Source organism: Molothrus aeneus, chromosome 1 (genome assembly GCF_037042795.1).
Source record: "Molothrus aeneus isolate 106 chromosome 1, BPBGC_Maene_1.0, whole genome shotgun sequence".
NCBI classification, from domain to species: Eukaryota; Metazoa; Chordata; class Aves; order Passeriformes; family Icteridae; genus Molothrus; species Molothrus aeneus.
In genome coordinates this window covers 145,404,212-145,430,376 of record NC_089646.1, presented here as the reverse complement: position 1 = coordinate 145,430,376, position 26,165 = coordinate 145,404,212, and the positions used below count along the sequence as shown (strand labels likewise).

General features: G+C 40.5%; 1 protein-coding gene across 4 annotated transcripts in view; it reads left to right on the top strand.

Annotated features, from left to right (window-relative positions):
- Positions 1 to 2,225, top strand: part of DNAAF11 (dynein axonemal assembly factor 11) — a 35,683-nt gene extending 33,458 nt beyond the window's left edge. For 3 of the 4 annotated variants that reach the window (XM_066566589.1, XM_066566560.1, XM_066566570.1), the window contains one exon: positions 1,937 to 2,225. In XM_066566589.1, coding sequence (XP_066422686.1) covers positions 1,937 to 2,123 — 187 coding nt within the window. In that variant the 3' untranslated portion in view covers positions 2,124 to 2,225. Of the gene's footprint in view, positions 1 to 507; positions 1,239 to 1,936 lie in introns of those variants that run through there. The other variant, XM_066566580.1, reaches the window with a different exon arrangement.
- Positions 2,226 to 26,165: the final 23,940 nt, after the last annotated feature.

The following is a 26,165-nucleotide window of genomic DNA, read 5'->3' as shown; positions in this document are numbered from 1 at the left end:
AAGGAAATTCTTTTCTAGCATGTGATGGAGGCACAAGCTGAGCCTAATTTATTCTCATGTTTATGCTTTTAGCTTTTTCTGAGGTGCCTCAGCTTAGTGGTGAATTATTAGTTTAAGGGTCTGCTCTCTTTGGGATCTCACCAACAGCTAATGATAAAGTGATTCCAGGTCACAGCACATTTTGTAAATTACACAGGAAACTAAAATGCCCTTTACTTTTGGGGAGATTGACATTTTTCAGAGCATTGCCACAAATGAACACTTTTTTCTTTCATTTAATAGTATAGTGCAATATCAGAAAAAAAAAATCTAGCTTTTTAAATTGAAGAATTTTTAGGGTAAAGAAATAAAACTTTTCTTGTATTTGTTTTCATTACCCATAAAATTCTACTTGGAGTAATTTTTGCTTATGCCGCTATTTGGAAAAGATTTATGCAGGTTATTAAAGCAGCTTGCTTCTCTGGCTGTTTTCTGCTCAGAAAAAAAATGATCAAATTATTCTTTTAGTACAAGAAAAACCTAGTGGCACAGAGCTGAAAGAGCTGGTTAGGCTGGTGACTGCCTCTTCCGGAGCTCCTGCTTTCCTCAGCATGGCACAGAGGAGGAGGAGCCCTCCCGTGAGCCCCTCTGCATCTCTGCTTCAGTGGGACAGGGACCCTGCACTAGTGAGGGCTGGGATGCCTGCTCACATCTCCCAGAGCCTTGATGGAGGAGCACTGGCAGAATCTGGAAGCTGCCCTGCAAAACTCCCCCTGGTTTAACAACTAAAGATGGTGTATTTTCAGTTTTAAATCTTTTACTGTGCTTTATATTTGAATTTTCATTTTCTGTGTTGTCATCCATAAAATGCATTCTGTCACGCAGTGACTTTGCCTCCCCCTTGTTTGTTCTATTTCTAAGGAGCCTTTCTGATCTCCTGGGTAAACTATTTTCTCACATCTCTGAAGGGTGAGGCACTGTCTTTTCTAATGCTGAGCTGGGAGCTGTGACTCAGTATAAAATGGAGTATGAAGATGTACAAATCATATTGTAATTTGAAGAAATTAAACATAATTGTACAATTAAATTTCCATTTTGCCATTTTTTCATGTAAACAGTTACAAATTGTGTGAAAGCAGGTTAGATTTTTTCATTTAATCATTGAGCTCCTCTCTTAGAAATAAACAATGAGATTAAATGCTGCAAGACAGAGAGTATGTTTCAAATCTTTGATCATCATGTGATGTCGATAGGTTACCTTAATGAGAGGCCAGTACACATTTCTAAGTGTCATCTGAAAGAGTATCCTTACTAGCAATAGAATATGAAAATTGTGTTAAAAATCTGACTTTTCTTATAATTTAATTTTTTTTCATAATAAAAACATGATGAGCATTCATGTTGCCAAAACATAAAAATTAGCTGATCAAGGCAGAAAACTTCCTACAATTGTATTTTCTCTAGAAATGCAAGTATTTCTGTTTTCCAAAGATGGACCTGTCACCTGGAAATTAATAGACAGTAAGTGGGAAGGAACTGTGTAAAATGGAACAGAAAAAAAAAGAATAAAAAACAATTGGATTTAAAAAAAAATCTTACATCAAAAGTCAAGAATTTGTACTGTGATACCAGCAGTCACCATGTTCTGATATAAAGGGAATTACAGCTATCTAAAATTAACTTTTGAAGTTGGAGACTAGGGATTCTTTTGTACAAAATCTTAGAGATTTTGCATTACTTTCATGTGTTTGCACTTAGGGTTTTTATTTAGCAATCAATTCTCAAGTTACAAGAACTCTTAACCCTGGTTTAATTGGACTCAGTAACAACCCTCATACCATGTGTTTATAGGCAGGCACCCAAAATAGAACCATAGAATCACATAATAAATTCAAACAGTTCTCTTATATTGAGACTGAAATTATGTTTTTTTCCATTTATTTCCCTCTTGTCTCAGGAGTGGACAAGTTGAGAAGTTGGAAGTGGATCCTAGTAAATATTCATTCCCTGATGTGACAAAGATAATCCAAGAAAAGGAACGAACTGGACAGGGACCTATAAAGCTCCAACCACAGAAGGTTACTGAGGTTAAGAAGAGCTCTGATGATTTTGAAAATAATGAAGATGTTCCTCCCTTAATTTGAAACATTCTGAAATATCCCCTCTATATGTAGTGTGAATGCTTGTGTTGAATTCATGACCCTATGTGTAAATAAAATAAAATAGAGCTGAAGTTGGCAATATCATTACATTTCCTATCAGGTAACTTTTTTATGCTGGTGCTTTCTGCTGCATTTTCTGTTAGTATATTGCTATATAAATTGTTTTTTTCTAGATTGTTTACTTAGTAACTCTGAAATTAGCATAGGGCCTTATATCAGAGATTGTAATTTCTTCAAAAAATTTTCTGTCTGGGTTGAGAGATGACACATTACTGTAGAAAAAGAGAAAAGAAAGGAAGGAAGAAAGCACTTGTAACAAGAGTTATGATTTTTCTCATTAAACTAAGGATAGGAAAAATCTCTGTGTATTCCTTCAATGTTTTCATCTACATAACAGACAACAGTAGAAGAAAAGGATATAGTTGGAGTAAGAGATATTGCTGTGATCTACCATTCATCGCTGAATCTCCAGCATAATGCATAGCTCCTGGATTCTGGAGCTTTCCTAACAATCCCACTCCTTGAAGATTTTGGGAGAAAATAAAGAGACTCTTCAAGAAAAAAAAATAAGCTGAGTGACCTACATTACCTTGCTTATGCATTTGTAATTGTTTATAATGGAAGACTTAATTTGCAAGAGAAAATGCTTCAGATTAAAATCAGCTTTTGCTTTTAGTCAAGAGCAAGCAAGGTCAGGAAGAATCAAACAATATTTTTTGGTTAAAACTAGTTTTCATCCTAAGATAGAGGATTAATAAGTTGCAGTTATAACTGAACACTGTTTAAGCTCAGATAGTGCCCACAGTATCCTCAGCACAGAGTCACATTGATAACACAGCCTTTGAAAATGCTGTGTCCCTAATTGTGAAAAACATTGTACAAAAACTTCAGCAGTTTGAATGAAAATATTCCCATTGAATTCTGGGAATTTTTAGCCACTCTAAAGTGTTTTATAGTTCTTCACAGATGTTTAATGTAAGATAGAGATAAATAGTCTATCTTAAAGTGCACTGAAGAGAAGCAGAAAATATCCATCAGCTTAGGCTGATAGCTTGAACCGATGCATTTTCTTCGGTTGCAATTTGAAATGGATATAGGGTAAAAAAATGAGGTTTCATACTAATGCTGGATATACTAAAAGCTGAAAAGAAAATGTATATATCTCAAAGACATAAAGCAAAGTTGAATTTGGGCATCATCTGATGGACGTCATATCATCTTAGATTTTTCTTTTGCACTGACTCAGTTTTTCCAGCTCCAGAATAAATTCTTCAATGATACAAGCCTCTGAGCCCTGGAATATATTTAATCAGCTCTGCTCTGGTTAATGGAGTATAAAAACATCAACTGCTTTTGCAATATGTCCCAATTCACTAGAAATGCCTAACTTTGCCAGCTAATATGGAAAAGACATATTTTATCTCTTGATCTCACTGAGTAGTAATATGCCCATGGAGTGAGCATGGATCATTTTCTAGATTGTACATCAAGGTTCTGAATTGAGGTGGCACAGGGTGTCCCTGTCCTGGGGGTGGCAGTGGGGCTGCAGGATCTTGGGGACAAACAGGTTCCAGCAAGGGCCAAAGGTGGCAGCAGTACAGGAGGAGGAGCTGAGGAGGGACCCCAAGGGGAGCTGGAGGAGGAGGAGGGCAGAAGGGCTGAAGGCTCAGAGAAAGGGTCCCCACCTGGCAGCCCCAGAGAAATCCCCGTGGAACAGAGACCCCCTTGCAGCCCAGGGAGAGCCTGGGAGTCCTAAAAGTTGGTGCTGTTTCATGAAACTGTGCAGCCCAAATTGGAAAACAGGTAACAGATGAAGTAATTTTTAGCAATCAGATGGACAATTTATGTTTTTATTCCTGTCAAGCCTACTTTCTTTTGTTTCAGAAGTGTGAATTTTGCTGACCTTGGAATAGATGAAGAGAAAAGGCTCCACCACTTTTTTGAAGAGAAAAATCAGTAAATTTTGGCAGCAGATCCAAAAATTCTTAAATTTCCTGTAATTTCATTGATTGCTGTGAGGATTTCCTGATGTTTCTAAGAAGTGAACCTTTTACAGGATTTCCTCTTTTTCTTCACTGCTTATTTCTATAAATCTTGTAGGGACAATCACCCTTTCAAGCCTTCAGCCAATATAGATGAATCTGTCCAGAGTTTCAGACAATTGTGGAAAACAGGCATCCATGCAGCCTGGTCAGTTATGGTTATTTTATTTTTTTCATAAAGAGAGCTATAAAAAATAATCTCTGATGTCAAACCGAAGGATAATATGATTGTATCTTTCCCCATTCCAACTCAGTTCTCTTTTTCATCTGGTTTCATTGTGAATAAATTTTGCTCTGATTTTGGGGGAAAAAATATATTGAGCTACAATTACACCTCATAGGAAAATTAATAGCAAGTACCAAAACATTCTTGGAACTACTGAAGAAAGAGTTGTTTCAAGCAGAGGTTGATCACAGAGAGACAAAGTGCACAAGCACAAGATGACACCACAAGAGCATAAACACATCTTACAAAATTTCTGATTACTGCAATGCAATTTTGAGAAAAGAAGACAAAAGAGGACAAAGGACAGGCAGCCAGATAAAAAAATCACACAACACAGATAAAATATCCCCCGTATAGTGAAAATTAGAAGAAAGCAAAAGGAATGAAAGATACTCAGAGCCCCCACCAGAGAAAGGAAGACTGATGAGGAAACTCCAGTATTGCCTCCCCCCAGTTAAGGACATGGCAGCTGATCAAAGCCATTGTGCATCTGGAGCACAATTCTCATACTTAGAGGACACAAAAGAAATGCTGCTTTTTGATTTGCCACTTGCTGCATTCTGCCCCTGCAGACTCAGCAGTTGTACATACAGCATTATCTCTTACTATGTAATTGGGTTAAGTAGACTAAAATTTCAGAAAGCACTGAGTGTGTGTTGTGATATTTCACCTCTAACTAGGTGACTGGAGGAATTTTAGCAGCATGCAGTTGATGGATTTACTCATCATCCAGGAGACAGGAGATGGATGGGGTTAATGACAAATTCTAGCAGTACTGAGAGGAGAGATGTGTAACACTTCAGGAATGCTCTTGGATTTGCCACAAAATCTTCCTCTTGTTCTAAAATTGGGATGGGATGTAAGTTTTAGATTTGCCATCAAAATGAGATTTTGTTGATGCACAAAAAAGAAAGTGTCCATTTCCCTCCAGCACTAAATTGATTCATCTTGGTCGAAAAAAGCAAAAGGAGAAGGGAATCTGTTACACTATGACAGGTTAAAGCTATCTTGCACTTCCAGTTACAGTTGTAGTGCAGAACAATGTGCAATAAAATAACAAACTTGGTTCAAAACTACCAAAAAGTCTTTTAGTCTTAGATAGATTTCTGAATATATTCAATAAGAGTATATTATATATATGAGTAACAGTACTGGACATGCAAAATATGCTTTCCCACTGCATGTTTCACATGATAATTCCCATAAGGGGGAACTGGAAGCAAATACATTTCTTACTGGTTGATGAATATGAAAGAAAGGCATAGGGGGCCTGAGCATTCGTCTGTTTCTGAACAGTTGCTAAAGACCAGGTGCTTGCTGTCTGTGCTGGAGTGAGTGACCTCACCCAAACCAAATCAGAGCCTCACAGAATGTTCAAGGTTGGAAGGGCCTGTGATGGTCATCTGGTCCAACTTCCCTGTTTAAACTGGAGCCAGTTCTCCAGGACCACATACAGATGGCTTTAGGAAATCTGCAGAGATGGAGAATTCACAGCCTCCCTGGGTGACCTGTGCAGGCACCTGGTCACCCTCACAGTAAAAGAAATATTTCCTGATGTTCAGAGGGATCTCCTGTGTTCAGCCTGTGCCCACTGTCTCTGGTCCTGTCACTGGGCACCACCTATTCACAGTTTAATTGCAAATTATTTGTGAATAAATGTATTTCTTCTGTTGCAGAGTCATCTGTAGCATGCTGAAGTTTATTGTTCTCATTTGCAGCACTGACAGAACAAATTTTCTCCTTCCACCTCTGATACACCCAGGCAGAGTGAAAGCTCAATGAAGCTGAAATCAAAGAAAACAGCATATGAATTAACAGGGACAAAAGATATGACATAATTTAGAAAACACAGCTTACTCAGAGTGACAGTTCATGTTTTACTTTTTAAAAAACAGAAATGATAAAAGATATTATTAATGCCAAAAGTGTTGCTCTTGGTTGCACCGTTGTGCACTGAAACTATCTAATAATCAGGTGGGATCTCTCTGAGGCAGGTTTTGTACAAATTGTTCCTGCATCAAACATGTCACAGTCAAAACACTGTGAGAGCCACAGAGTGCCTCAGTTCTGGAGACTGTTTAGTGCATTGATTTCAGAATCACCATGGATTACCTGAGCTAATTATAAAACATAGACATTAGAAGGAGCAGGGAAGAAAGGAAATCATGTTAGACAGACTGGGCATAGTTTCTTCTGCCTTACAAACCCTACAAAAAACAGCAACCACTCCTTTACACAGCTCACAGAAATGTGAGCCACAGATTCATTTAAAGCAGCTCTACAGCTCCTCATGGAGAAGCCCTGATGTGGTGGGAATTGACCCGGGATCAGGAGTCAAAAGCCCATTCCCTTAAGGAGATGGGATTGCACAGAGCCAGCCCTCTGCTTTGTCTAGGTGTCAGCATAATAGTTTGCCCTTGGATGAGTTCAGATCTGCACAAAGTGTCAGTTTTCCCATATGGGGCACTATATGGAGGTGTCTCAACTTATAAAGCACTTTTCTGATATTTGACAACAGCTTTTCTAGCATGATGGATTGGAAAATCATAAGAACCAGGTCCACACTGGGGGTTATACTTCTGTTCCTGGAAATAAAACTCTCAGTGTAGTACAGCCTGAATGTCTGGGCAAAAACACATCTCAGAAGTTATAGCATGTATCATATAAACAGAAGCACTTAAAAACTCCACAGCTCTAAACAATAAACACCTTCTTCCTCAGAAACTTCATAGGAAATATGTGTGTAGAAGAGGTGACTGGTGAATATTTGGCTAGAAAGATGTGACCTGTGGTTATGTTTTGACCCTTGTTTTTGTGCTCTTACTGCTAACCATCTGCAAGTCTACCAGCAGCATAATTATGCCTGTTTGACAGTGTACATAAATTAGTGTTGGCTCCTCTGGTTTTACAACAAGGCAGGCAGCCATCTGACTTTTTAATTAAGGATTTCACTGAGATTGATAAAAAAGTTGCAATATGCTTCCATATTTAAAATGAAAGTGCATCATCAGTATAAAAATTTTCAAAGGGAAAGCATCCATGGAGATTTATCAGGCACCTATGAAGTGGAGCTGAAGTAAAACATGACATCAGCTACAGAAGAAATCCAAGCTGTCTGCACCAAACTCCATTCTGCAGTGGAAATCCTCTAAGGGAATCAAATCCATTTTTTTCACTCATTTTTTAAAATTTCCATGAACCTAAGACTCTGTACTGTATTTCTGAATATTTAAAGATGCTGATATCCTGCACCATTTCCAGAACTTCCTTATGTGTACTTCTGCTCAGTATCTAGTTACAGCTTCAGCTATCTAAATGCTTTAAAGTGTCACCCTTCCTTATGTCTGTAGTAAAAGCTATATTCATCTCACTAAAATTATTTTTCAATATGCTAAATAAAAATGTTTGCCTTTTTAAATTTATGCCTACACTTTAGCTCAATCTGGGAATTCATGTGTGAAACTAAGTCACTGTCAAACATTCTCAAAACTTTTCCAAGTGTGCTTCCAGTATAGCTCTAGAGTATCTTAGATAAATCCATTAAACTTATTCAGTTTCTATCTTACAAAACCTGAGTTTCAGTCTGAACATTCTCAAAGTGGTATCAAAGGCTCCTGTGAGATGTTGTTATGTACCTATTTTTGTGAAAGTGTCACAGATTACTTGGTGCTAATATGCTGGGGGTGTTTCTGTGGGGCTGCAGGTAATTTCTCACACTTTATCAGCTGTGTTGAGATACATAATTACATGTCTGATATGTAAAGCAAATTCTCCCTCTTTATCAGTGTTTGACACTGGATGCTTAACAACCTGGTTAATCAAAACCAGATACACTGCTAGAATTAATGAGGCAATGAAAGGGTTTAATGACTGAGGGAAGCTTTTTAATGCCTGTTTCAAAGGAATTACTCAGTCTAATATTTGCTCATAAGTAGTAGAGAAATGTGTGGCATGGAAGTCACACTTATCCAGACAAATTAATTTCTCTGAGTCAGCTCAAACCTGTTATCTCATCACTGAAAACCTCAAATCTAGTTCATGTTCTTTTGATAGACAAAGAAGTTCTTTTTTCTTTCCCCTTGTATTAATTCAGGATTCAGTGTAGAAGATTCAAGGACAGCTGGCAAAAATGACCATTTAAATCTGCTCAGGACTCAAATAGGAGAGATTTTATTACTGGATATATCTGAACCACAGGATTAAAGAAAATAACCACATGTGGTTAGAGACAGAGAAGTCTGCCTATTAAATGAGCTGTGAAATTATTCTCAGCAACTGATAGCTCTTGAAATATCAGATCTTGAATTTGTCACTGGGATCTTGAAAAGAAAGATCTTGAAAAAAAAAGAAAGTTTGGTCAGACAGACTGAGGTTCAGGTTCCATTTGGCTGTAAAGACTTTATCTAGTATTCTTTGGCCTGGACCTTTACTCAGATTGGGAAAGAGGACCCCAGGTATTGTTCAGTCTGTCTGAGGAAGGAGCAGCTGGGTGTGAACACAAGTGTGAATGTTCTCCCCATTTCTTGTCCTGCACAATGTTCTCACTGCTTTTGTACCATGACACCGTGGGTCTGCTCAGGTGGTTCCAAGAATCTGTTCCCTGACATTGCAAAGAGGGGAACAACAAATGGAGACCTACTTCAAAACTGCCATCCAGTCTTGAACTAAACCAGACTCCACCTGTCCATTTCCAGACCATAAGAATGTGGTGCTGGTTTGGATCTTTCCTGCTCATTTTAGAGCTCTTGGTTAAAGTTCATAGGAGCTCTCACCATTTCCTTTTGCTAAAGGAATTTGAGTGAACAGGTTGATGTGCAAACAAACTAACTCTTAAATTCTGCATCTGGCATGGTTTATTGTCAGGATGAGTCACTTAAGGAAAAATGCCTTTGCAATAAGAAATTCCCAGCACTCAGATCCACAGGTGCCTCATTGCAGGACCTCATACATCATACCCTGCAGTTTCCCAGGAAGGGCTGGGCTCTACTGTTTTATCTAGTCTCTACTCACTTCCTGAGGAGCCCTGAAAGCTTCCCAACTTCAGCTTAATCGATGCAGAAATTATTGGTGAACTATGAGTCAAAACTGGGAAAAGATATGCTCATCTTAGGGGTGATCATATGAAGAATTTTGGATAAAGTGATAAACCTCAGTCACTCGATCCAGCAGTGGCAGAGATGAGGATATAATCCAGAAGCCTATCACTTGAGGGCAGAAGGCACAAATTCACCAGTGAATTTCTTATGCCATTGCCCACAGCAGTAGGTGCAAGGAAGACCAGATGAAGCCAAGCCAGAAGCCCAATTAGCCCAAGATGTGCCTTGGTTCAAGCAGGACACTTCTGGGCCAGCAAATAGAGGGAGTAACAATCTCCCACTGCTCTGGAGGGCTGTGTCTGACTGCCCCATCACACCTGCTAACCTTGAGGCAGGCAGGTTCTCTTGCACACTCCAACCCAGTCCAGCCCCTTCCCCTCATTCTGGGAGAGGCAAAATTCAATTTTGCATACCCTGCTGGGAAGACTTGACCATGTTCTGTATAAGAAATTTTGAAAAGAGTGATAATTCCCTGATATAGTCTCAGACAGTCAGCAGCTAGAGGAAAGTCTGATCTAGGGGTCTGACATGCAATTATCCTTGATGGAACACTCCTCTGGGAATCTGTGTTGCTGTTATTTCACACTAACTATGCTTATAAACCTCCATCCTTTATCCTGTGGCTACAAGCTTCGTGCTTTAATTATGCATCCTGTAAATATTGGCCTTAGTTTATTTTAAACCTATCAACATATCCTTGGGGATTCCCAGTTCCTTTGATTCATCCTGTTGTTTTCCTCAGAACCTTTTCTACTTCTGTCACATCCAGGACAGAGTGGGGCAAAATTTAAGTGTTTGCCCTGTGGTTTTACATAGCACCATGTTATCTCTCACTTTCCTACAGGTTCCTAATGGTCTCTTTTCAATACTGCCAAGCACTGTGCCCACATATTTATAAAACTGCCTGCAGGGAGCTCAGATTTTATTTCCTGAGTTTCAATAGCTAGACAAGAACCTACCACTATGTACTGACAGATCAAGCTGGTTTAGGTAGAGTTATCTTCCCCTTTGTATTAAGAGATATTGAGCTATTGTTTCCTTCAGTCACTCAACTCCTTGGGATTTTCAGACATTTTTGTGCTCTTCTCAGGCAGTCTGAGATATGATTCCTGCAAGCCATTTTATCACCTCAACATTTATTTCAGCAAATACTATCATCTCATTGTTCATCTCTTTTTCTGGACTGTTTAAGAAGGTGTTGAGCAGCTCAACTTTGAGCCCAGGTCTCTCTAGGGATCCACAGATAATCCTCCATTGTGAAAACTCTTTATTTTTACTCTGTTGCCTGTCTTTAAGAAATTCTTTATCCTTGAGCTGACCTTCCTTTTTATGCCATGACAGCTTAATTCCTTTTCCTAATCTTTCAACCTTGTCAGAAGCTTTCTGAAAAAATGCCTTATATCATGAATGCCTTATATAAACTAGAACATTCTTTTCCATAGGCTCAGTAAAAGTATTTCTATTTGAGTTGAAATATTGGCAGTAAAACTTTCAAATGACTGGCCATTTCAATTGCTTCTGTATTTAGTATCCAGTCTGAGATGCCTTTGGAGGGCAATGATTTTCCACTTTTTCAATAAGTGATCAGACCCTACCTTTCATCATTTCCTTGGAGAAGTTTAAACTTGAACTCACCTGTTCTTGCTTAAAAACTTGGTTTGGATCTGTGGAAATATATAAACAGAAAGTAGAATACAGCAGAATTTCTGATTTATGCTGGACAGGGACTGGTCACAAAAGCAAGAATTTCAAGACTGTGTCTTCAAAAAACACAAAATGTTTTCCTACTTCCCATGCAGCATTTATCAAGTCAGATGAGGTAAATGCACAAGATTTGTTTCCCAGAAGGCAGATGAGATGAAAAAAGACACCACCACTTGCAAATAAAGCAGAGGAGAGAGTGTCTTTCCTTCTTCTGGTACTGGAGTTGAGGAGAAAGGAGAACATGCTGAGATGCTAAAGGCACTAAGTGCAAAAAACCCTTCAAGCATTTTTGTCTATGTCGCCTCCTGAGAGTAAATTATTGGGACTTCCTCACTTCCACTGCAATCTGGCTGTACAATGTTTTTCAAAAATGTCATTTTCAATTGAAAGGTCACTCCAGCAGAGAAGTTCTCCAATAATTACAGGTACACATTTTTACTTTTACCTTTAGAAGCCCATATTCAAATTATTTTAAAATTATTTTTAAAGCGAATAAACTCTTATTTTACACTGGAACTGGAAAGAGCTGAATGTTCTTGTTCCCTTTAGACTTGAAAGAACTTAAAATTTGCATGTCAATACTCTTTAGTAGATCCACTTTTACATCATTTGCATGCCTTTTACTGCATGACAATTAACAGATTAGTATCTGCATATAATTTATCTTTCTGGGAAATGGTAAGAGGGCAGTGAGAAGCTCTACAATATTCAACCTATCCATTGGCATTTCAGGGTGAAGCAATTACGGTGTCTCCACTAAATTTATTACTGCACTCTGTCAGAAGATTCAGACCTTGGCAGTTTAACCTTGATTATTCTGATAGTGTGGTATAGAAATATGGCAGACAATAAAAAATGCAGGAGTTGTTTAGACCTTAGTCAAGAAACTCATTGTGAATTCCATTGTAAATAATTTTGGAGTGAAGCATGACTTGGGAGTTCAAAAATAGCTTTTTAAATGCCAAATTCATCAGTGAACCTGAGAACATCAGTCAGGAGAAAGAGTTGTGGTCTGAATACAGGAGATGAAAAATTCTTGCACTAAATCCTTGTGAACTTGAGTCATTCTTATTGGTCTCCTCCTTTGTTCTGGCATTTCAATACCAGACAGACAGAGAAATTCAGCTGCACTCCATGCATAGATGTTGAAGCCTTGGAAACAAGGTCTCATATGAATTTTGGCAGAACCTATGCTTATAGATCCATTGATGCACCCCTAAGATTGTATGTGTCAAACCCCATACAAGTGGGATGAGAAGAATAGAATAGGATAGGATAGAGTAGAACGGAAATGAATAGAACAGAACAGAGCAGAGCAGACTGGTTCAGCTGGAAGAACCATCTAGTCCAACAGCCCAATGAATTCAGGGCCCACCAAAATTTAAAGCATGTTGTGAAGGGCATTGTCCAAATGCCTCTTAAACAGGGACAGGCCTAAGGTGATATTGATCACCTCTCTAGAAAGCCCATTCAAATCTTTGACCATCCTCTCAGTAAAGAAATCCATCTTCCCAATGTCCTTTCTGACCTTCTTGACATAACTTGAACCCTTCCCATGCATCCTGTCATTTGGATGCCAGGGAGAAGAGCTCATCACTCCCCCTTGCCTTCACCCCCTCCAGAAGCTGCTAGAGAGCAATGAGGTTTCCCCTCAGCCTTCCCCAAACCAGACAAACCCAGAGCCCTCAGCCTCTCCTCACAGGATGTGCCTTGCAGCCCTTTCACCAGCTTTCTCTGGGTGCAAGAGACTCTTCCTTCTATTTCACAAATTTGCTTAAATTGAGGACAGCAGCTCTACTCTGTGACAGTTTAGATTAACAAAGTCCATTATCCTGAGGAAGAGTATCCAACCCTTGTAGGAGCCTGACGGGGCCCTGCCTCTCAGGCCATGTTTGCAGCCAGATCTCAGGAGTTGCAGAATCCAACAGAAGCCATGCCAGCTGGTGCCCTCCTCCATTCACAGGTCCATGCCATCCATGGCTTGGTGACAAATGCATTCTCCTCCACCATGCTTCAAACAAGTGACATCCTAATGACTGCTGTTGCTGTGGGTCTCTGCTGTGTCAGTTCTGCTGCCTTCAACCTCACGTTGCCCATCAAGTGAATAATTTAACCCTCAGTATGGCCTAGGAAGGAGAGGACTGTTGATCTTTCCTTCTCCTGCTTTTTCCTTCACTGTCTCTTTCTCCTGCCATGTCTACTCAGTCAGAAGTGCTGCTGGAGGTCCTGGTTCTTTCATCACCACCCTGTAGGCATCCTTCAGGCTGAGCAGTGTTGGACAATACCCTTTTCCTGACCCAGAGATGGGGCAGCTGAGAGGCATTCTAAAAACTTTTTATTCCATTTTCAGTCTCATGAGAAGGGTGAGAAAATACAGATGTTAGAATTCATGCCATCACAATCAGAAGCCATTTCCTAATTACATTACACTATAGGTGTTTCTTGGCCTATCAGCTTTTTGCCACACCATGCTGTAGATGCCTTATAGCCAATCATCTAAAACTACCCCTTGTGGGTCCCACTACAATGCATCTTTCATAGTTCTATATCTCTAAAGTATCCAGTCTTATTTACAAGGTAATCCTTCAAAACTTTTTTTCTAGCTCCATTTCTCTCTCAAAAATATCTCTCCTATTCCATGGCATTTCTAAGTCAGCATTTCTTATCTCAAATTTTGCATACAGATGCATACTGTGGGGGCCTTCTGTCAGGCCCTGACAGCTCTCTACAAACCCATTTCCCACAGTGCAGAGCTCCACATGTTGCACAGAAAGGCACTCATGCAGAACTGACAGCACTATGGGGGCTCAACCTTCAGCCTTACTGCTGCTCTAGCCTGGTTCCTGGTGTTGTATTTAGATTCAAACAATGGCCTTGCTAAAAGTTTTGTCCTTATTGGCCCTATTTATGTTATTTTACTTTTTGTTTTAGCTTGACATACACCCTGCAGCTTTCTGAGGTCACTTATGCCTGCTTCTTTTTAATTAAGTGATTCTCTAATCCTCACAGGGTTGGTGTAGTTACCTGGTCATGGTCCTCACTCTGTCTGCTTCCTGTTTTGAAGTGGGAATATTTGAGTTTTAAGGCAACAAATTTCTCCTGCAGTGGTGATAATAGAGAGTCCTGTACTGTCCCTGCTGTGGCAGTCTGAAAAACACACATTTTCCACACTCTTCAGACATGCACAGGATGAGGATGCACAGAAAGGGTGAAGGTAAATAGGAGGAGGGGACATGTGGAGAGCTGGGTGTGCTGGCAGCCTTCAGCTGGCTTGTGCTGGATCTCATGAGCAGGATGCTGTTTAGATCAAACATCCATGGCTTTCCAGAAGCTTCCACTGCAATATCCATAGTCTCTCATTCCAGTGATGACAGCCAGCCCTCTGGTTAGTAGTGTCCATCCAGGAGAGGTGAAGAAAGCCTGCAGCATCCCAGGCACTTGTTTGAAGAGTTTCAGCTGGTAGTAGTGGCTGGAATCTGACAGTGGCTGCCTCATCTCGAGCTCTTCAGGATGTGGGAATCAGCTGTGAGGGACACCAGAAGGCTGAAGGCAAGTGGTACTCAGCCATCCTTAACATCCCTTCTTGTGAATAAGACAGGAGAATATGAATGAATTTTTGGTGCAATTAGCTCACAGAAAACAAGCCTTTGCTTGTTAAAGGCATGACACATCAATTGTTTGCACATGCATCTAATTAGTATGGGATTTGAAAAAGTCTTTGGAGGGAGCCAGAGGGCAGGGGAGGCATCACATTCTGCTTGTTTGTCACTTTTCCTTTGTCAAAACTATGTCTTTTATGTTAAATGGCTTATTAATTAGAGCCTGACTTTCTGACATGCAAAAATACATCCCTTTGAAGACTGAGCTGTCCAGATTATGTAAGACCCAAGACACATTTTTTTTCCAGCCTTGCAGTGGATCAGTCTCTGTTACTAGCTCAGTGAACACTGACATCTTTTTTGTTTAATAGCTTTACATATTAAGTTGCTGAGCAAACCAAGATCCCTTTTTTTTCCCCTCTGGGTGCATTGCCAAGGTGCAGTCAAGCAGCAAAACATTTCAGTTAGGTATTTTGTGAAAGAAATTAAATTTTGTTATGTCTTCCATGTATTCAGGTCAAGTCACCCTTTTTGGTTTAAAATCCTAAGCAGTCTTTAGATTGGACATGTGCAAACATTCCATTTTAATTGAAGATTTATTTAATTCAGCAGTAGAATAGGTTGCCCAGAGAAGTTGTGGATGCCCTGTCACTGAAAGTGTTCAAGGGCAGATTGGATGGGGTCCTGAGCATCCTGATTTAATGGATGGCAGCCCTGCCAGGAAGAGGATTTAGAACTGGATGATTCTTAAGGGCCTTCCAATCCAAGCAATTCTGTGGGTCTGTGATTTTTCAAGTGTCTTTTCCTACCTCAGCCAAACTTTACCTACATGAAACTTAATCAGCTCTTTGCAAAAACTGCAGCACATCCTGAGAACTCTCCTGCAGTAGTGCCATGCACAGAGCAGCCTCATGCCTATGCATGACCTACACAAGGTTGCTTCACCAGTTTGTCCCTGCTGTGTCCCCATGCCACAGTATCCTCTATCCTCTAACAATGTACTGTCTAATATGTGCAGAATCACAGAATATCCTGAGCTGGAGGGGACCCACAAGGATCACTGAGTCCAGCTCCTGACAGTCTTACAGAAGTAAAATAACTTTCAATAGGGTTTTTTTTCTGATGGGAAACAGTAAAGGGAGTTCATTGCCATTGAGAGCAGCTCTTGCAAGTCCCACTGGCAGCTGCTTTTGCACAGGAGCCAGAAGATGAATGTGGGGAAAAAGCCCTTCAAAATACCTGTCACTTTTGAGAACACAGACCTACAGAGCCAAGGGTGGTCCAGCAAACAGAGGTGAAGATGTGCTGTGGAAAATTCATCAAAAAGATCCAGACATCCTTGCAGAGGCTATTCACAGGGCTGTTGCAGGCAGAGAGGGCCTCTTTGCAAATAGGACATAGGAGGAGATCCCCAGTCAATGCATCACTGGCAATGCACCTTCCAGCAGCATCCATCTGGGGGTCAGACATTCATTTATCCTCAGCCTGTCTAGGAGTGAGGCTGATTTACCTCATTCCTGTCTGCAGGCTTGTTCCACTGCAATATCACCACGGCTGTGAGGTTTTGTATCCTTTGTACTTGGCTCAGATGATGGTGGGCAGTAAACCAGCAAGGATCAGCCAGCCTGGAGGAGCTGAGGGCAGGGCAGTTGTGGCTTGTACCATGGGTGTTGTGAAAAGCAGTGATACCAGTAAAAATTTTCAATGCTTCCAATGATCTTCAAGCTGATTGAAAATATTGTGCTAGCTCCAGATGTCTGGTTAAACAAATTGCTGAGCAAATTAAAAGCCGCAAAATATAAAGGGAAATGAATGGGATATTAAGCACTCCAGAGACAAGGAATACCAAAAGACATGGTGGCCCTCAGAAAATCAGCTCTTCTCTAGTGCACACACCTGGCATCTTTATATAGAAAGAGAGAGAATGAATATATGTATAATTAAAAGATAGGGCTGGATTTGCACTGAAATGAACCACATAATTGTAGGAATTCCTGATTTTGTATGTGCCTAAAATATCTTCTTTGAATGCTATTTGTGCTAATCTTATTTTTTTAAATATTTATTTAATTCTGAAAAACTATTTAAACTCTGGAGATGCATTGAAAGAAGTCACAAGCAATTATATGCTCCTGCTTAATATTCAGAAGAAACAGAAAAGAAGCTGTTAAACTATCCATGGTCTGTGCCAGATCTGCAAATGTCTTCTCTGAAAGCTAATTACATCTTGGCATATGGAGTCTTGGCAAAAGTGTTGCAATAAAAATAGAGAACAAGAAAAGAACTAATTCTCTGCATTTAAAAAAAAAAAAAATTCATAGAGCAAAACTCTTTGGTCTCCTGCTGCTTGCAAGCTGTTAATATAGAGCAGAAAGGAACACTTCCTAATTTAGTATGGACTTTCTTCTAAGAACTGCCAATTCTTCAGATGCTGGGGGAGAGCTAGAGTAGCAGAGCTGTCCAGAATATCAGAGTTATAATTGTTTTTCTCAGTCTCTGCTGCCTATCAGCAGAGACACTGGTGAGTAATCCAATTAAACCGAGCATCTCTCATTTGGAGACTTGAACCTTAACAAGGAAATCCAGGGTCCAAGGAAGAAATGGGAGTTTGCCCTAAGCTTCAGTGAAAACAGGATTAAAAGAACTGGCCTTGATTTTAGAAATCATTGATGGACAGGAAGGACATTTGAAGTGCATGTGTAAAACTAAACTATTAATTAAGTTCCACTGACTTTAATATGGGACATTATGGTACAAGTGCAGCTGTGAGTTCAGAAAGATTCATCCCATTTACCTTTGGATTTCTACCATGTAGATGTCTATTTCTCTCCTAGTCACTCCTCATACTTTTAAAGTCTCTTTAATAAGAGAAATAAGCAGCTAAAGATGTGAATTATCTACTTTTGGTGTTTATGACAAAGCACCTATTTCTCCTGTTTAACTGGAAGGGGACTCTCAGGCTCCATCTATGCCATTAAGTTAACACTGCTGACTACCAGTTTCTGGAAATTATTCCTGCTGCATTTTCTGCCTGGGACCAACCAACATGCTCCCACACAGTCCCCAGACACAGCTGAAGAGCTAACAGGAGCTGGGGTCATTCCCTGTGGGATTAAGGATGCAGCTGTTCCATTTCACAGGGAAAAGGATTTGTTCCTACAGGAGCAGGCACCCTCCCTTGGTGTCAGGCTGTGGGGATGTAGACACAACCCAAGGGACTTAGTCCAGTGTACAGGTCAGCTCTGGAGCTGTCTGCATTCATGACTTTTGTGCATCTCAGTAGATGAAAAGGGTTTTTTCCTTCCTCATATAAAAATTATTCCATGGCACAAAATTTCTATGAAGGCAAGGGCAAACATGGCAATCAAGCACAAAGCATCATGTATTGTAAAGCAAGATTAACAAGAAAGTGCTGTCAGCAGCAGCAGAACTGAGTTCCCTTGCAATTTTGATGCAGCTTGGCCTGGCAGGAAGAAATCTAGAAAGAATAGAAAACAAGTTCAATATGTTGGAGCTACAGTGCAACTCTTGGTCTGCATTACTTAGAGCCAATGGAAACTCAATCTTGTGCTCATTTAATGCCTGTATTAGTAATTCCAGTGCTTATCTTACTACACCTGGCTTTTATGCACATACATAGCAATATTATAACTATTTTGACATTCATAGAGAAGGAAAGAGATTTAAAGCTAAACAAATACTGATCTGTCACATGGTGACAGCATATTGCTGGACATTTCTCTCTATCTGCAAGATATCTTGCACTTTGTGCCTTTTAGTGCTCAAATACTTTTCTTCAAAGGTTTATTAAATGAAAGCTGATTTTGAAACCCTTGTGACTTTGGGTATGTGTTTGTGAAATTCAGTTTGACATAGAATAGAGATAATATTGGTTTACCTAAGGCCATGGAGAAAATCGGCTTCAGGAAGGCCAATCCCAGATCAGTTTAGAAGTGTGTGATTTTTGAGTCTGAGAGGATATGCTATAAAAATATAGGAGAACATTTTAACCATCCAAACAAAACTTTTATGGGAGATCAGAATCAGCCAAGAGATTGTAACCCAAGTGCCACTGAAATAAAAAATGACAGGACTTAAAAATCACCAGGACTGTTTGAGAATTTTAATTACCTTGCAGGTTAGTATTTAACACCCACGTCATTTTCACCAGGAGTTAGTTGGAAAAGATACTCTTGCATCTTTAAAATATTTCCATAAAATATAATGAAATTATATAAGCCAAGTATGTTACTGCTCATTTTAAAGCAAAACAAAACACTCATTTCAGCAAACAATTATTGACTGTGCTCTTGGTGGTTAGAATCAGAAGCAAAGAATCAGAACCATGGAATCATAGAAGTTTTGAGGTGGAAAGGACCCTCGAAGATCATGGAGTCCAACTCCTGGCCCTGCACAGGACATCTCAAGAACCCCACCATGTGCCCAAGTGTGTTGTCCAAGCATTTCTTGATCTCTGTCAGGCTTGGTGCTGTGACAGCGTCCCTGGGGATCCTGTTCCAGTGCCCAACCTCCCTCTGGGGGCAGAACCTTTTCCTGATATCCAACCCAAACCTCCCCTGGCACAGCTCCAGGCCATTCCCATGGCTCCTCTCACTGTCACTAGAGAGATCAGAGTTTACACAAATCTCTGTTGATGGTTGCTGCCTTTGCTAGTTTAGATTTCAATCTCTAACACAGAGATGTTGGATGAAGTTCTGGATTCAGTTAGCCTGAAATGAAGAGGTAGAGTCATACCTGCTATGCTTGAAATTAAGGAGGTGTGTACTTTATTTAAGCTAACATCTTCTGCATTAATAAGGATGTCATGATCTGCAGCAACACTGCCATGGGGAAAACACCAAGAAACAAGTCCCTCTTATAGCATACCTCCCCTACACACAGATTATTCAAATATATAAAATTTTTAAAGTTCATGTAATTTCTGCAGATTCAACTTGTATTTCATTACCAAGGACAACTATAGCAAACAATCAAAACATTCTCATTTATGCTAATGTTTTCTTTTTATTGTGCTTTTCATTCAGCAGAGTTGTACTAATCTTCCTCAGCAACAGGAACACTTCAGTCTATTAATAGAACTACTTGTTCAATGTTCAGCTATCAAATGATGTTAAGCATATTTCTTATTCTAAAAATAAACAGTAATAAAAAGTAACAGAGGGCAAAACTTAATTTAAAAAGCCCCAAAATTTGCTCTGAAATAGTGACTGAAAATCATGACATTTATGAAGATTTGATGAGTAACTAGTGGTTTGTACCATGTTTGCAAATCACAGATAATAGGGCACGGATCAAAGTCAGAGGAAGAAGTGCCTGTGTTAGAATCATGAGTCTAAAACTTGGGCTTTAGTGACAGCTGGCTTGGCTCTGAAAACCACACCCCAGGGAGAGCCCCAGACCCTGCTCCATGCGGGAGCCCACAGGCATTGCTGGAACACTCCACAGAGAGCTGACAGGGAACCCCAGGCCCTCCTCTCCAGTGGGTAAAGGTACAGCAAGACCCAGGAACTATAAACTATAAAACCAGGGAGCCACATTGCCAGGAATGGAAAATGAAGCTAATGTTTAACTGAGAGGGCAATTAACCAACTTCATGATAAATCAAGTCAAGTCTTCATCATTACAAGCTTTTAAACCATGGCTGAATTCCCTCCACTATAAAAATTTTAGGTCAACTCCAAATTATTGTCCCTGCTGTGCCTTGTGATATGATATTAACAACAGCATGATTGACCCCTTACCTCTCTACACATTGAGTTACTTGCTTCTGGTTTTGAGGGCAGTGATTTAAGGCTCTCAATAATCTGAATCTCATCCTTTGCTCTGCTTTCCTACAAAGGATTCTTGAAGACCACCATGAACTTCCCTGGCTGGCGGCACAGACCAGCCCCACTGATCCCCTGCAGTCTGTGATGGATGGCCCTTCCATGGGCACAGCAGGAGAGGAAATCACCTCCATTTAAATAGGGAGAGTTTGGTCTCTGGGTGGAGGTCTCTGGATGGGTCAGTCATGTTACAATTCTCTGAGAGCCATCGAGCCCTCCCACAGGAGCCCTCTTGGATTACGTAATCTAAAGAACAACAGACAGGTCTGATATGAAAAGGAAATGGAACCAGTACTGAGGGTCATGATCACAAGCCAGGACTATGAGTCACTTGTGAGTTAAAACTTAGATTTTTCAGCAACTTAGGCTGTCAGTGAAGTCAGAGACGTCACATCTTGTTGAGAGCAAAATTAGGGTTGTTGCGCAGGGTGTTCGGAAATAGCACAGTATGCAAATGCAATTAAACCAGTAGCACTGATGACTCTGAGAGACTCTGCCAGCAGAATCAGCCTTGGCAAAGCTGTGACTGCCTTTGAGATCCCTCTTCCAGTTCCCTTGTGGAACAGCTACTCCCTTGGGAACGAGGTGTGAAGAGCCATAGAGACAGCCTGTGGCCTGTCACAGCTGGTGTGGCTGTTGAGCTGCATCCCAGTGGGGTTCTGCTGTCAAGACCTTCCTGTGCTCACCCACAGCATGGATGAGCCTGGCACCAGTTCCCAGAACTACTGGGGGATGTCCTAGAGCCAGAGGAATTAGAACACTGAGCTCACATAGGGAATGTTTCAGCTCCTCAAGATCAGAACAGCTGTCCCCAGACTTTGCTCAGCTGTTTGCCTAATGTGCCTTTAAAAGCAGCATCTATTGCCACATTGTTTTCATGCTGTAGACTAAAGCAGCACCATTTGTTCTGCCCTCACTGAGCAGAAAACATCTCTTCCACAGCCACCTTGCCTATATGCCATGACTCCTAAAAGGCTCGCTCACACTTTCCAACTACTTCCCAGCTGATCCTTCTAGGAAATACTGCTCTTCTTTGGACATCTTGAGCTGTCTAATATCTTTCTAAAAGCTTCTGTTAGAACTAAACCCGAATTAAATTTGAATTTGCGATATTATTTTTCCTTAGGGCTGTGCAAATGTTTGTGGAAGGTAGTTCCACTCCAGCAGCTAAGTTCAGCTACATGCACCCACCTGCAATTTTCTTCTGCCTAGCACTAAGCCTTTTTGAAAAAAGATAGAAGGAGGATGAATAAAAGGTTTGTTCTGCTAAAGAAGATGAAACCAAGGAGTGGAGTGGTTTAGTGTTAGTGCTAGTGTTCAGTCATTTTGTGGGAAACAGATTTCCCAAACCACACTATTAAGGAAGATTCTGTAGAGGTCTCAACTACTTGACAGCCAGTACAGAGAGGGCAGTGATATTTTAATAGCCAGCCTTGCTAAAGATACAGATCCAGACTGAAAAGAACTGCCCTGCTTTAGAAGTGTCTATTTAGGATGCAGAAAGAATATAAGACAAAGTGTTTCAGTGGATATTCTACTCTTGTTGCACTCAGTTTGGGAAATGCAGTGCCAGTAATTGCAAGTGCTGAGGAGATACAGAGAAAGCTGGAGAGCACTGAGGCATTTAGAGCTTTGTGAATCCCAGTAATGACAGTTGGTGGCTACAAGAGGCACAAAACACAGCCCCTTTGATGGGTAAAGACTTCTTAGAATTTTAAAATAAGAGCAGGAAATTAAATGGGATTCGTGTGAGAGCACATAGGTGGGAAGAAAGAAATCAGGTGAAACACCAAATAGGAGAAACACACTGGGAAAGCAAAAACAATGAGCAAGGCATAAGGAAACCACAAACAGTGAATTAGGTATGAGCCTGAAAGGCAGTAGGGAAGGTACAGTTTTTAAAGAAGTCAGTCTAATTCTGGACTGCAGACCCAGGTTTCTCTCACTCCAGATTTCACAGGAAGCAGTTGGGAAGCAGCAGCTCCTGACTTTACTGCTTGCAAACATTACTCTCTGTAATTACTCTCTGTAATGTGTTCCTCCTTCCATTTTCCCAGTTCTGGGCTCATGAGCCTATTTGCCCTATCAAATATAAATTTGCGTCCCTCTGTCTGACATACTGATTTTACTTTTGTTCCACTATTCTTTAGGCATTTTTATTCTAGTTTGTTCAAGTATAAGGGCAAAGAGTCTCTTTGAATGTTCTGGTAGCACATAAGCAAATTCTTATGAAGCCTACAGAAGTCCTGTTCACAACTTTTAGATGAAGTCTGGAGGACTTTTATGTTCACTAACCATGTTCAAAAGACTCTCAGAAAGTTTCTGGTCTTTGGTGCCAGCCCTAATTCAGTTCTCATGGGTGTACTGAAAGGAATATCTGTAACTATGGACTGAGATTGGTCTAGTTTGACTTTTGCAGAATGCAACACACTGAGAAAGAATAATGTTGCTTTTTCTTGCTCATTGATTAAGCTCTTGCATTACATTAATTCTCAAATTGAACTACATCCATTTAAGCTCCAGAAATTTTAGGCAAGTTGGAGACAAGTTACAACATAATGCTAGAAAGATTTTGGCAGGGAGAAGTGAGTTTTAAAGGACAAAGCAATCACAGTGGGACTAGTTTGAAATTGCTGACTTAAAGGCAAACAATGAGAAATAACAAGGCAAATCCTAAAGTAGCCTGTTCAGTCCTTATCCCTGAAGAAAACCCTCCAGTGATGTCCCAGGCAGCTGTTTTAACAATGGACACTTTAAAACATTTTAACAATTATTTTGTTTTGATTTCAGTAGTGTCAGACACCTGGACTGCTTTTAGGAAGTTTAACAAGAATATGATTTAAGAAAACATGTCAGTATTTGGTTCCATATTAGTTTACCTGGGAGATGATTATTTGCACAAAGCCTTTAATTTGAGGAGCTGTCCCAGAGGGATGTAAAGGGATACAGTCCAGGAGCATCACCTTACTGCAGTCTGCTTTGAAGGGATGAGAAGAATGTGTCAGATCTGTTTTGATACAAGGTTAAGCAGTAAAAACAATAAAACTCAGTGATATGACAAATCAAAACCTAAGCCTGGCCACAGGATTTGTCCAGAGGTGTTCACTGTACCTGTGTGTTTGAGTTATTCTGTATAGTCTGGAAGATCAAGTATACATAAACTTATATACATCTATAGGCATATAAATATATAAATCTCTCTGTGTTTTAAGTCTCCAACACATCTGCTGACAAAATTTCCCAAATACATTGTTGCAGCCTTAGCTATTTCTTCTGCAGGCAGCCTAAAACCCCTCTTCTGAATGATGTCTGTGCCTGCCACTCACTCAGACCCTTGTCAGCAGCAGCTGCACTATTTTCTCCACCATGGTAGCTCCAGTATGACTTGTTACCACTTACTGTGCCTCACAGATACAGGGTGAAAACATGGTCTCTGTGCTAAAGATCATGCCAGGAGTATAAATGTAATCAGACCTATTTCCTATTTAAGGCCTGGAGCTGACTAATAATTGCCAAATCCAGAAGATGCTGCTAATAAAAGCTCTGCTTCTGACTGTGTTGCCAGGTGGAGCAGCCAGGGAGACTGCAAGAGAGGCAAAAAAAGGAAGGGGTAAGGAAATCCAAGTCAGATGCCAAAGGAGGATAAAGCAGGATGATGTGCTGCAAAGGATGTTGTTGACTATAGCCAGTGCAGTATGTTAGAAGTAATGAAGATTTTTTCAGAGTTTACTCACTACAGGAATGCTTTATTCTGCCTTTGATCTCTGTGCAAATTTCTGCTTGATATCAGTGGGAAATCCCCTTGCTGTCTTTATCAGCCTGAGGATGTCAAAAAAGACTTTGCCAATCACTTCCCAGTGTCAGTCACTATCCAAATGAGCACTACTCTAGTTAGAAATTGCACTCCTTCTCTCCACCCACCCTCCCCCCTTTATTGATACATCAGCTTAATTACAGCAAATGTTGCCAGACAAACCTTGAAGTTTCCAATTTTTCCTTTCTTTAAGCCAGATAACCATAGGCAGCAGTGGTGCAATTTTCCTCTGCTCTTCTGCTAATATTCTTTATTATATTGGGGAATATTCTTTATTCCCCAATGCCAGGGACGTGTAGGGAGCAGAAGAAATTGAATTCCTGGCTTCCCTGTATTTATGTTGATAATGAAAGAAGCCCATGGATATATTCATTCTGGAACCCATACATTACCTGTTTTTTGAGAAATGAGCACTGCTCATTTTGTCTGGGTAACTCAGCAGTGAATACAACCCCCGTTGTGGTCAAACCTCCAGGCTGCTTGCAGCCTTTCTCTGGGAGTCACAGGGATGAGGGGAAAGCTCTGTGACAACATTCACTAATGCAAGAGTCTCTGCATTGCTCCCTGTCTGGGAAGGGGAACCCTGTGCAAGGAAGGTGCTGAGGCAAATGAGCAGGCACTGCAGAGATAACAATAAACATACACTGTGTGCAGTACACACCATATGGCTGGGGGATTTTTATCAAGGTCTTTTGCTTGCAAAGTGGTTTTTAGATATTTTCTAATCTCACACCAGTGTGCTGCATCAGCTATGACAGTGAGAGGGCCCTGGGGCACAGGCTAAACCCCCCAAAACTCAGTTCTGCTCCATACTGGGGAAATGCTTGCCTGGATCCTTTCAGCCCACAAACATTACCTTTGCCTTGCTGCATCACCGTGGTCCTGATCTGTCTCCATCGAGTGCCTACAGTGCTCAAAAGGCCCCTGGGTTTATGGAAAGTTGTGGCTGTGAATACTAAAAGCAAGTAATCACATTTTTCTACAAAGAGGAAAAATCCCATTGAGACATTCTCAAATCTTTTTCCTTCCATCTCCTAGAAATGACAAGAAATTCTGCCAAGAAATGCAGAATTTGTCAAAAATATAATTGAAAAATAGATCCCTGCCTCAGTATGCCTGTGATTGGAGTGGGGAATTCTGCCCTTCTCTGGAACTCTGGAGCTGGTGTTGTACCCAGCATGGTGCTGCATGCTTCTGTGAGCAGCCTCTGCCAGCAGCTCCCGGGAGCAGTTCCTTTGGAAAACTGCTGGAACACAGTTATCACATACCTGTGATAACCTAACCAGCCACTGAGTGTCCTCTTTGCTCCACAAACCCGGATGGAAAAGCACTTGCAGAAAGGAGAAGGGATGGTTGATCCTCAAGGAGAGCTCAGATACAGCAACTGTTAGGAGCTGGACCCTGGCACAAACCTTGAGGAGAACTTTAATTAACTAACCTGCTGGAATCACACAGTGTTCAGCCTCTTTGAGTTTCTTTCTAATGTAAGTATTTGAGCTCAAAGATTGTTTCTAGAGAGTGAAAAGAATAAATTTCTTTTTGTTTTCTTCAGCCTTTAAAAAGCAGGGATGGATTAGGCACAGTGACTCATAGGTTGAGCTAGTGTGCACCAAAGATTGCTTTTATACCTCTCTCTGCATACCAAGGGGCTGGGTCTCACAGTACAGTACTGGGTCTCACAATACAGCACTTTTTCC